This window comes from Scyliorhinus canicula, chromosome 2 (genome assembly GCF_902713615.1).
Source record: "Scyliorhinus canicula chromosome 2, sScyCan1.1, whole genome shotgun sequence".
Taxonomy (NCBI): Eukaryota; Metazoa; Chordata; class Chondrichthyes; order Carcharhiniformes; family Scyliorhinidae; genus Scyliorhinus; species Scyliorhinus canicula.
In genome coordinates this window covers 129,421,514-129,433,773 of record NC_052147.1, presented here as the reverse complement: position 1 = coordinate 129,433,773, position 12,260 = coordinate 129,421,514, and the positions used below count along the sequence as shown (strand labels likewise).

The following is a 12,260-nucleotide window of genomic DNA, read 5'->3' as shown; positions in this document are numbered from 1 at the left end:
GTGTGTCATGGGGAGGCAGTGGCGTAGTGATATTGTAACTTGACTGGTAATCCAGCAACCCAGGGTAATGCTCTGGGGTCCTGGGTTCAAATCCCCCCCATAGTAAATGGTGAAATTTGGATTCAATAAAAATCTGGAATTAAAACTCTAATGATGACCATGAAACCATTGCCGATTGTGGTAAAAATCCATCTGGTTCACTAATGTCCTTGAGGGAAGGAAATCTGCTGTCCTACCCTGTCTGACCTACATGTGACCCCAGACCCACACAGCGATATGGTTGACTCTTAACTGCCTCCTACTGAAATGGCCGAGCAAGCCACTCAGTTCAAAGGCAATTAAGATGAACAACAAATGCTGGCCCATCCAGTGATGTCCACATCCCAAGACCGAATAAAAAAAAAACTGCTGTCTTTACTCCCAAGCAACAGAACCATCTCCGATCCCAATTCACTTTTAAATAGTTAGTACTCGGGGATACCTGCTGTACAGAGATGTCTTGAAACTCCACTTCGAGAAAGAGAAATCTTTGAGACTGTTTTAAAGAAAGTGACCTGACCCTGTCAGAACAATGCAGGATCTCTGCCTTCATAGCTTAACATCCAACTCCCAACTAAAACTCTGAACTGTTTGGAAAGAAACTGCTAGTCTGTCTAGACAGATCTTTAACTGAACTGTATCGAGAGCAGATGCTTCACTTCTGTTCACATCCCGATCCAGGACCTAAACTGAAACTTCATCATCTGACTGTTTTAGCCCTGGGCTCTTCCCGTTAACTGCATCTTACTAACTGAACACAATGTATCTAATTAACTACTCCACAGGGAATTGTCTTCAGGTAAACACAAATCCATTAACCCAAACTTTATGCTTTAATTGCACCTCTGGCTCCCAACAAGCCGAGCTGCCTTGCAAACCAAGATTTTTGAAAACACAACTGCAGCAGTCATACACACACTAACTCAGGCTTTTAACTCTTGCCCCAGATACATGTAATACAATGCATCTGAAATTCCTACATACATCACATAGTATAAAAGGTATGTATGACATGAAGGTTGGGAACCACTGCTCGATACAACCTACCTATCTAAGCAGTGAAATGGTCTTACACTATATTTAGAGTATGCAGTAAAAGTTAGCTTTGATCCAAGTTTAAGCCATTGAGAGCATTGCTATCCGGTATTTAGACCATATATGCAGTGGATTCGGCCACTAGCCCTACCTTGCTTGTCGGAATATTCCAGATATGTCTGTCAGTGAGCAACTTTTAAATAGATGATCAGTATTTTACAGGAAATGTTTAGGAAAGAGGTTGATAGATGAGCTGCCACACCCAGATGGCCCCTCCTTTACGTGGAATTATTAACAAGAATTCCATTATCACGACTTCCATCCTTTCCCTCCCGTCTCCCTACATCAAGGCTTGTCCAAAAGGCTGGCCACTACCCAGCCCATCCAGCCTATCCATTTGGCCCACAGACCCCTTGTACAAAATATGTTGGTAAGTGAATTTGAGTATTCTTAAATAATTGCTTCTCCAATCACAAGCTGTTTCTCGCCCACATTTGCTGTTGCTACAATCACTAATGAGCCAATCAGCAGCATATGTGGGATAGAACCAGTCTCTGATTGGAGGAGCAGCTTTCTTCAGCCTAAGGCCTGAAAACATGTTGCGGTGAGTCTGATGCGAAGGGAGGAAGATTCAAAGTGGCTGCCAAGCAGGGGGAAAGGAGCGAGTACGGGCGGGCTGGGGGAGGGAGACGGGAGTAAGTACTGGATGTGAGGGGTGGAGGGAAATGAAGTACCGGGAGGGGAAGAAACTGGCTGCTGGTGGGGGCGGAGAGGCGACTGGCTGCTGGTGGGGGCGGAGAGGCGACTGGCTGCTGGTGGGGGCGGAGAGGCGACTGGCTGCTGGTGGGGGCGGAGAGGCGACTGGCTGCTGGTGGGGGCGGAGAGGCGACTGGCTGCTGGTGGGGGCGGAGAGGCGACTGGCTGCTGGTGGGGCCGTAGAGGCGACTGGCTGCTGGTGGGGGCGGAGAGGCGACTGGCTGCTGGTGGGGGCAGAGAGGCGACTGGCTGCTGGTGGGGGCGGAGAGGCGACTGGCTGCTGGTGGGGGCAGAGAGGCGACTGGCTGCTGGTGGGGGCGGAGAGGCGACTGGCTGCTGGTGGGGGCGGAGAGGCAACTGGCTGCTGGTGGGGGCGGAGAGGCGACTGGCTGCTGGTGGGGGCGGAGAGGCGACTGGCTGCTGGTGGGGCCGGAGAGGCGACTGGCTGCTGGTGGGGGCGGAGAGGCGACTGGCTGCTGGTGGGGCCGGAGAGGCGACTGGCTGCTGGTGGGGGCGGAGAGGCGACTGGCTGCTGGTGGGGCCGGAGAGGCGACTGGCTGCTGGTGGGGCCGGAGAGGCGACTGGCTGCTGGTGGGGGCGGAGAGGCGACTGGCTGCTGGTGGGGCCGTAGAGGCGACTGGCTGCTGGTGGGGCCGGAGAGGCGACTGGCTGCTGGTGGGGGCGGAGAGGCGACTGGCTGCTGGTGGGGCCGTAGAGGCGACTGGCTGCTGGTGGGGGCGGAGAGGCGACTGGCTGCTGGTGGGGGCGGAGAGGCGACTGGCTGCTGGTGGGGGCGGAGAGGCGACTGGCTGCTGGTGGGGGCAGAGAGGCGACTGGCTGCTGGTGGGGGCGGAGAGGCGACTGGCTGCTGGTGGGGGCGGAGAGGCGACTGGCTGCTGGTGGGGGCGGAGAGGCGACTGGCTGCTGGTGGGGGCGGAGAGGCGACTGGCTGCTGGTGGGGCCGGAGAGGCGACTGGCTGCTGGTGGGGGCGGAGAGGCGACTGGCTGCTGGTGGGGCCGGAGAGGCGACTGGCTGCTGGTGGGGGTGGAGAGGCGACTGGCTGCTGGTGGGGCCGGAGAGGCGACTGGCTGCTGGTGGGGCCGGAGAGGCGACTGGCTGCTGGTGGGGGCGGAGAGGCGACTGGCTGCTGGTGGGGCCGTAGAGGCGACTGGCTGCTGGTGGGGCCGGAGAGGCGACTGGCTGCTGGTGGGGGCGGAGAGGCGACTGGCTGCTGGTGGGGATGGCAAAGTCGAGCCTTGTCTGAAACCATATTTAATACTTTATCTGTAATTTTCTTCCCCTTATGTTAAACAAATTGATGTTTCAGCCTGAATGGTGAGCAGCTGCAAACTGCCTCCAGTATTCATGCGTTACTTTTTTCATCTGCAGGTGACATAATGATTGACTACACGTACATTGAGTGCACATCTGCAGTAATGCAATCACTACAGCATTTCCAAGAAAAATTTCCACACCATCGAGCGAGAGAGATCAGGTGAGTAAAGTACATGCCAACAAATCATTGGGCGAGCCTGATTTGAGGGCACGGCATCAAATCCACTATTGATATGAACTGTTCAGAATTCCTAAATAGCTGTAATTTAAACTACCATTAACTCTCTAACAGATTAATCCTGTCCTTTCAGAGAAACTTTGGAAAAGGGGCTTGAGTACTGTCGAAGGACCCAGGAATCAAACGGGTCATGGGAAGGGTAAGTGGATTGTGTGTTGCAAGTATTGAAAGAACTTTGACATAAACAGCATGAAGTTGACAATAAACTGATTCCCAAGAATTCAGAAGAATAGAGGTGTTCTAATGGAAGCATTTTAAATTCTTAAGGGCCTTGACAGGTAGTTGCGTGAGAATGTTTCCACAAGGCCAACAGCAGAGGTTCAATTCCCGTACCAGCTGAGGTTATTCATGAAGGCTCAACATTGTCCCTTGTCTGAAGTGTGGTGATCCTCAGGTTTTCATAGAATTTACAGTGCAGAAGGAGGCTATTCGGCCCATCGAGTCTGCACCGGCTCTTGGAAAAAGCACCCCACCCAACCCCACACCTCCACCCTATCCCCATAACTCAGTAACCCCACCCAACACCAAGGGAAATTTTGGACACTAAGGGCAATTTAGCATGGCCAATCCACCTAATCTGCATGTGGGAGGAAACCGGAGCACCCGGAGGAAACCCACGCAGACACGGGGAGAACGTGCAGACACCGCACAGACAGTGACCCAAGCCAGGAATCGAACCTGGGACGCTGGAGCTGTGAAGCAATTGTGCTAACCACTATGCTACCGTGCTGCCTCATTAAATCACCACCAGTCAGTTCTCCCCCTTAAAGGGGAAAGCAACCTGTGGTCATCTGGGACTATGGTGACTTTTCAAACAATTTTAAAAACAAAATATGCACTACTTTAATCAAACATTTACCATCTGCCCTAATCTCATCGTGTGTGGCTCAGTTGTGATTTTGATTCTGCTTCTGTGAATCTGAAATGTCTTGGGACATTTTGTTATGTTAAAGGAGCTATATAAATACAATTTCCTGTTGGTGTAACCTTACTGTCCACAAATTGACGGCTGCATCTCTCTACATTGCAGCAATAAATATTTCATTGGTGGTAAGCTGCTTTGGGATGTCCTAAGGTCATTAAAGATTCTGTGTAAATATAAGTTCTGCGTTTCTTTTCACAGGAGCTGGGGTGTGTGTTTCACCTATGGGACCTGGTTTGGCCTGGAGGCTTTTGCCTGCATGGGGCACACATATCAGAAAGGGTGAGTGAATGTGGTTCCAAAGTTACTATATGTTAAGCTTTAGAGGATTTTGTACATGTACAAAATCCTCTAAAGCTTAACATAAGACTGTTATAGAGAATCATAAATTGCAAGGATGAAGACCAAGCTAATTAAGTGGAGGAAATGTGACTTTTAGAAGAGATGGGCAAACTGGAACAGAAGAGGGGAGCTATCTCTGATAAAGGATGGAATAAGAACAGCAGAGAGAAAGGAAAATTATGTGCATGTTGGAAATCTGAAATAAAAATGAAGTGCTGGAAATACTCAGCCGATCTGGCAGTGTTTGTGGAGAGAGAAACAGTCAAACATCGGAGTCAAATATCTATTCAGAATTGAAGGAGTGTAGAAATATGATGGGTTTTATGCCAATGGGTGGAAAGATTAAATGACAAATATATCATGGAGCATAGGGAGCTCTGTTGCAATTTGTGAGATTTATAAGTTTATATTTTGGGGCTGTGTTTTAGGGTCAATGAAGCGGGTGTCGTGTGATCTGTTCTACATTCTGTCCGACAGTAAGCCTGGGTGGTTTTATTGTTAAGAGATCAAATTAGGGCTTAGATTGGTTGACTGAGATGAAGGTGTAAGGTATTTATACTGAAGATATAATAGTTGACAACACCAGGTTTCAAATGGTTGTGCTGTAATTGTCCATTTACTACTCAAGATGAAAGGGAGTGGAATCAAGAGTAGATAATTAGCATTTCTACCAAGGTTGCCATGGAGAAGAATGCAGAGGAAGCCATTTTTGAGATCAGGTTACAGGCTTTCTACAAATCTGTGAATGTCACAGACAGATAGTGGGGGGTTAGAACATAGAACATAGAACAGTACAGCACAGAACAGGCCCTTCGGCCCTCGATGTTGTGCCGAGCAATGATCACCCTACTTAAACCCCCGTAACCCAACAATCCCCCCATTAACCTTACACTATGGGCAATTTAGCATGGCCAATCCACCTAACCTGCACATCTTTGGACTGTGGGAGGAAACCGGAGCACCCGGAGGAAACCCACGCACACACGGGGAGGACGTGCAGACTCCACACAGACAGTGACCCAGCCAGGAATCGAACTTGGGACCCTGGAGCTGTGAAGCATTGATGCTAACCACCATGCTACCGTGAGGTTCTGTGCGGTCAGCAGAGATAAGAGGCTGCTCAGCTTTGTGAGCTACTCTAATGCAGCCCGTTGCGGGAGGGTAAAAGCAAATTACTGCGGATGCTGGAATCTGAAACGAAAGAGAAAAGGCTGGAAAATCTCAGCAGTTCTGGCAGCATCTGTAGGGAGAGAAAAGAGCTAACGTTTCGAGTCCAATGTCTCTTGGTCAAAGCTTTGACAAAGAGGCATCGGACTCGGAATGTTCGCTCTTTTCTCTTCCTACAGATGCTGCCAGACCTGCTGAGATTTTCCAGCATTTTCTCTTTGGTTTCAGTTACGGGAGGGTGCGGTCTTGTCAAAGAGATGCATCCTGCAGCCATTTGAGGGTTCTGAGAGATCCATCCTGCCATGTATAGGGAACAACGCTCTTCTTGACCAGCTAGAATACACTGGGAATGCATGATAAATTCTTAGATCTCTTGGGTTACACTTTGGCCCCATTTTATATGATTGTTTTTTATAAATTTAGAGTACCCAATTATTTTTTCCTCACTTTTAGGGGCAATTTAGCGTGGCCAATCCACCTAACCTGCATATCTTTGGGTTGTGGGGGTAAAGCCCACGTGGGGAGAATGTGCAAACTCCATACAGACAGTGGCCCATTCTATATTACTTACAGTGCCTGAGTACCAGTATAATCTCATCACCGCTCCCAAAATTCCAGCACTACCATCTAATTTGAAAATTTTTCTGAACTTAATTCATGCCAGCATGGACTAGTTGGGCCAAATAGCTATATTTGCCTTGTGTAAATCCTATATAATTTTCAGTACAGCACAAAAATCATATGCCGCAAATTGAGGGCAGCACGGTAGCATTGTGGATAGCACAATTGCTTCACAGCTCCCGGGTCCCAGGTTCGATTCCGCCTTGGGTCACTGTCTGTGTGGAGTCTGCACATCCTCCCCGTGTGTGCGTGGGTTTCCTCCGGGTGCTCTGGTTTCCTCCCACAGTCCAAAGATGTGTAGGTTAGGTGGATTGGCCATGATAAATTGCCCATAGTGTCCAAAATTGCCCTTAGTGTTGGGTGGGGTTACTGGGTTATGGTGATAGGGTGGAGGTGTTGACATTGGGTAGGGTGCTCTTTCCAAGAGCCGGTGCAGACTCGATGGGCCGAATGGCCTCCTGCACTGTAAATTCTATGATGATGATAACTGGGTAGTTTTGTTTCTGAAACTCTGCAAAAGCACTATTTGCAGCAGCAGTAGAAAAAAAATATCTTAAATTACTTATAGAATGGTCCTTGTTACTGGTACTATCATTACCGTGGGAAGTTTAACTGAGGAAAATGCAAGCTCCATAAAGTGGATCCCACTGTCATACCAATGTTAGAGATATTGCAATATTCCAGAAATGATGGGTTTGTCTTATGACGAGAGGTTGAGTATACTCATTTGAGTTTAGAAAGAGAGATCTAATTGAGGTATAAAAGAAGATAAACGATATTGAAAAAGTCACAGTTTGAGGATAAGGGGTAGCAGATTTAAAACCGAGATGAGGAGGAATTAGTTCTCTCAAAGGGTGATGAGTCTGTTGAATTCACTACTCTTAAGTGAGGTGGATGCGGGGACATTTAGTAAATTTGAGGAGATGGACAGATTTTAAATTAGTAATTGGTTGAAGGGTTATGAGGAATGGGCAGGAAAGTGGAGTTGAGTCTGAGATGCGATCAGCCATGATCCGGTTGAATGACGATGCAGGCTCGAGGGGCTGAATTGCCTACTCCTGCTCCTAGTTCTTTTTTTAATATAAATTTGAAATGAAATGAAAACTGCTTATTGCCACGAGTAGGCTTCAATTAAGTTACTGTGAAAAGCCCCTAGTAGCCACATTCCGGTGCCTGTCTGGGGAGGCTGATACGGGAATCGAACCGTGCTGCTGGCCTGCTTGGTCTGCTTTAAAAGCCAGCGATTTAGCCCAGTGAGCTAAACCAGCCCCGATTCATTTTTTTCTAACTAAGGGGCAATTTAGCGTGGCCAATCCACCTACCCTGCACATCTTTGGGTTGTGGGGACGAAACCCACACAAACACGGAGAGAATGTGCAAACTCCACACGGATAGTGACCCAGAGCTGGAATCAAACCTGGGCCCTCGGTGCCTTGAGGCAGCAGGGCTAACCCACTGCGCCACCGTGCTGCCTCTTCTGCTCCTAGTTCTTATGCCTCAAAGCACTATGTGAAACATTTATTTTCTGGACAAAGGAGCAGTAGTCAGCTATTTAGCTCCTTAAACCTGTTCTGTGAGTCCGAGATCGTGGTGGATCTATAACTTATCTCCATATACCTACTGTATACATGTCTTCTTCCTGATGAATAAGACATATTGTGACGAGCAGCAATTGAGATTATAACGTCGCTCTCGTCTGGCAAAAATAGCTTTATTGACTATGTATGGTATTCTGTTTGTTATATCTGGGATTTTAACATTGTTATTTAATATTGTCAGACATCCCATCCTGTGTAATTTCCCCCTTCTTGGCCTTGAATACCATTTTTAAATGGAATGTTTTGTTTCTTGTCCAGAGCTGCATGCAGAGCGGTGACCCGGGCCTGCGAGTTCCTGCTGTCCAAGCAGATGGAAGATGGAGGCTGGGGTGAAGATTTCGAATCATGTGAGCAAAGGAAGTATGTGCAGAGTGCAAAGTCCCAAGTTCACAATACATGTTGGGCAGTATTGGGACTAATGGCTGCCAGGTAAGGCAGGGGTCTATCACATTTATTTAAAAAAAACATCCGATCCCTTTCATCAGAATCACACTTAACAATATTCATTAATCATGGAGTGTCATTACGGTACCGAAGGAAATCATTTTGCTGATCAAGTCCATGCGGGTCTCTGCAGAACAATCCAAACAGTCTGTTTTGATCATTGATTGCCTCTGCTTCCTACACACTCGTGGGCAGCGAGTGCCAGGTTCACTCATACTCTGCATCAAAAAAGTCCTTCCTCAACCCCCTGTATCTCTTTTCCAATCTGTGTCCCCTAATCCTTGTACAATCAACTGGTAGGAACAGTTTTGCTAAGTCCACTTTATCTAAACCTGTCATGATCCTATATATTTCTACCAAATCTCCCCTTAACTGCCTTTGCTCCAAGGAAAATAATCCCAGTTGCTCCAGCCTAACATTGTAGCTAAACTCCCACATCTCTGGAACCATTCTGGTAAATCTCTCAAAGACTGTCATATCCTTCCTGAAGTGTGGTGACCAGAATTGGACACAGTACTCTCGTGGCCAAATCAAGTTTTATAAAGGTTCAATATTGCTTTTGTACTCAATACCTTATCCCTTGCTTTTGTACTCAATGCCTCTATTGATGAAGCCCAAAATCCCACATGCTCTGTTAACTATTCTCCTGATCTGGCCAGTCACATTCAAAGATCTATGCACACTTACCTCGGGTCCCTCTGTTCAAGCACACTTTTTAGAATCTGTGCTATTTTGTTGATGAGGTTGTTTATGAAACACATCAATTCCATATTTCCAGGATGCCTAGATCCACTTCAATTTGCATACCGCTGCAACCGGTCCACAGCAGACGCCATCCCCATGGCCCTACACTCATCCCTGGAGCATCTCGACAACAAGGACTCCTATATCATCTCTTATTTATTGACTACAGCTCCGCCTTCAACACCATAATCCCAGCCAAGCTCATATCACAGCTCCAAAACCTAGGACTTGGCTCCTCACTCTGCAGTGGATCCTCTACTTTCTGACCAATGGAGCACAATCAGTAAGAATGAACAACAACGCTTCCTCCACAATAGTCCTCAATACCGGGGCCCCGCAAGGCTGCGTACTTAACCCCCTACTCTACTCCCTGTACACACACGACTGCGTGGCAAAATTTGGTTCTGACTCCATCTACAAGTTTGCTGACGACATGACCATAGCGGGTTGGATCTCGAACGATGACGAGTCAGAATACAGGAGGAAAATAGAGAACCTAGTGGAATGTTGCAGCAACAACAATTTCTCCCTCAGTGTCAGCAAAACTAAAGAGTTGATCATTGACTTCAGGAAGCAAAGTACTGTACACCCCTGTCAGTATCAATGGGGCCGAGGAGGAGATGGTTGACAGCTTCAAATTCCTAGGTGTGCACATCACCAAAGATCTGTCCTGGTCCACCCACGTCAGCGCTACTACCAAGGAAGCACAACAGCGCCTATACTTCCTCAGAGAACAAAGGAAATTCGGCATGTCCACACTGACTCTTAGCAACTTCTGCAGGTGCAGCATAGAAAGCATCCTATCTGGCTGAATCACAGACTTAGACTTAGACTTAGAACAGTACAGCACAGAACAGGCCCTTCGGCCCTCGATGTTGTGCCGAGCAATGATCACCCTACTTAAACCTACGTAACCCGTATACCCGTAACCCAACAATCCCCCCATTAACCTTGCACTACGGGCAATTTAGCATGGCCAATCCACCTAACCCGCACATCTTTGGACTGTGGGAGGAAACCGGAGCACCCGGAGGAAACCCACGCACACACGGGGAGGACGTGCAGACTCCACACAGACAGTGGCCCAGCCGGGAATCGAACCTGGGACCCTGGAGCTGTGAAGCATTGATGCTAACCACCATGCTACCGTGAGTCTGGTGTGGCAATTGCTCGACCCAAGCCCGCAAGAAACTTGAGAGACTCGTGAACTTCAGTCCATCACACAAACAGCCTCCCATTCATTGACTCTGTCTACCGGCGTGTGTCCCGAAGGATGGCCGGTTGGTAAAAATGGATCCCGGGCTAAAAGGTTTGAAAAACGCTGCTCTAAAGTACTGGAGTTTTTTAATGACAGTCTTTGAAGCATTTGCTGGATGGCAAGAATGCTGAGCAATGGAACTATTTCATACTTGCCGAATGTCCTTTAGCCTAGATAGAGATTGCTCTATCTTTACTTGAAGTCAAAGTTCAAAGCATTCTTGCAAATCTCAGCTACATATATTAAAAGTCAAACAGCCAATATTAATATATAATGAAATTGTAATAATTTGCTTCATTATTATTCTCTTTAGCCTCAATAATTTATTATAATTAGCAAGTACTCCAAGTACTACTTTATAGCACAATACGATGGAATGGAAGTAAGAATTGCTGTATCAACCTTCTCTGCAAGGCAGCATTTAAATGTAATCCATTGTGTGAATGCTGCATCTTTCTGGCTCAGCTGAATGAAAATCACATTTTGACATTGTTGTACCCTCTAATTCTGCTCTGTCCTGTTTATCTGTTCTGCAATTCTGTGCAGGTACCCTGGTACACGGGCAATCGAAAGAGGGATTAAACTCTTGATGGATAAGCAGCTGCCAAATGGAGATTGGCCACAAGTGAGTGACATTTTCGAGTGACTGGGTTGCTTCATGTTTTTTGGTTCATCTCCACCTGTGAATGCCATTTAATCCTATGTTTTAAAGAATATTATCATGACTACCATCATTGATTGTCTAAAAAACCCATCTGGTTCACTAATACCGTTTAGGGAAGAAAATCTGCCATCCTTACCTGGCCTGACCTACACATGTCTCCAGACCCATGGCAATGTGGTTGACTTTTTAATTGGTCTTTGAAATGGCCAAGCAAGCCACTCCTTCAAGGACAGTTAGGGATGGACAACAAATTCTGGCCTTTCCAGAGAGTCCCACACCTCATGAAAGAAATATAAAAGTTTATAAAAGTTCTATGTGAACAACATTTAATGAACAATGGCTTGATGGTCTGTTTTGTTTTCTGCTTTCTTATTTTCTGAAGATTTCATGTTATTTTATCCTTGGAGCATGAGGTGGCTTCAAGTTATTCTTTGTGAGCTGTTTAAGTACAAACCATATAAAGCCTCGAAATCAATAATTAACAGCAAAATTGTTGCTCTTGATAGTTTATACATATTTTGGGCTGCTTGTATAGCTATTCCAATACAAGGTTTACCCACTAAACAGCAGCATTAAAAACAGCTCTTTCCAAACTCCCAAGCTTGCAAAATACAAAAGTTAAATATCGCAGATGCTGGAAACCTGGAAATGCTCGACAGGTTTGACGGTATTTCCAGCATTTTCTGTTGTTGCAAAAATTCAAACCGGAAAAAACAGCAAGAGAAAATAAAAAATGGAAATAGGCATGAGTTTTCCAGGCTTTTGTGGGTTAACATGATTGGAACTTTAAGGCTGGATGTGGATCAAATGGGACACACTTGCTCTGGTAGGACCAACAACTCTTGCCGTAACTATGGTACATCATGGGTTGCCTCTAGGATTTACACGATTTCCGTGAGGGAAAATTTTAACATTGCGGCAAAGCAGGACTTGGGTGCTTCCATATGACTGCTGTCCTAAAGTTTGCAGTGGTCAATACCCATAACAAAACATTGGTCAGAGTTACCAATAATAGAATTGTGGAAATCCAAGTATTTATCGATTTTCCTTTTCTTTTAGGGGTGATTTAGCGTGGCCAATCCACTTACCCTGCACA

The 12,260-nt window shown here is 46.7% G+C and overlaps 1 protein-coding gene across 2 annotated transcripts in view; it reads left to right on the top strand.

The window, feature by feature from the left end:
- The window catches only part of lss (lanosterol synthase (2,3-oxidosqualene-lanosterol cyclase)), a 99,163-nt gene that overhangs the window by 76,658 nt on the left and 10,245 nt on the right, over positions 1–12,260 (top strand). For both annotated transcript variants that reach the window (XM_038786549.1, XM_038786538.1), the window contains exons 17-21: positions 3,221–3,326; positions 3,478–3,543; positions 4,528–4,608; positions 8,313–8,483; positions 11,047–11,125. In XM_038786549.1, coding sequence (XP_038642477.1) covers positions 3,221–3,326; positions 3,478–3,543; positions 4,528–4,608; positions 8,313–8,483; positions 11,047–11,125 — 503 coding nt within the window. The remainder of the gene's footprint in view (positions 1–3,220; positions 3,327–3,477; positions 3,544–4,527; positions 4,609–8,312; positions 8,484–11,046; positions 11,126–12,260) is intronic.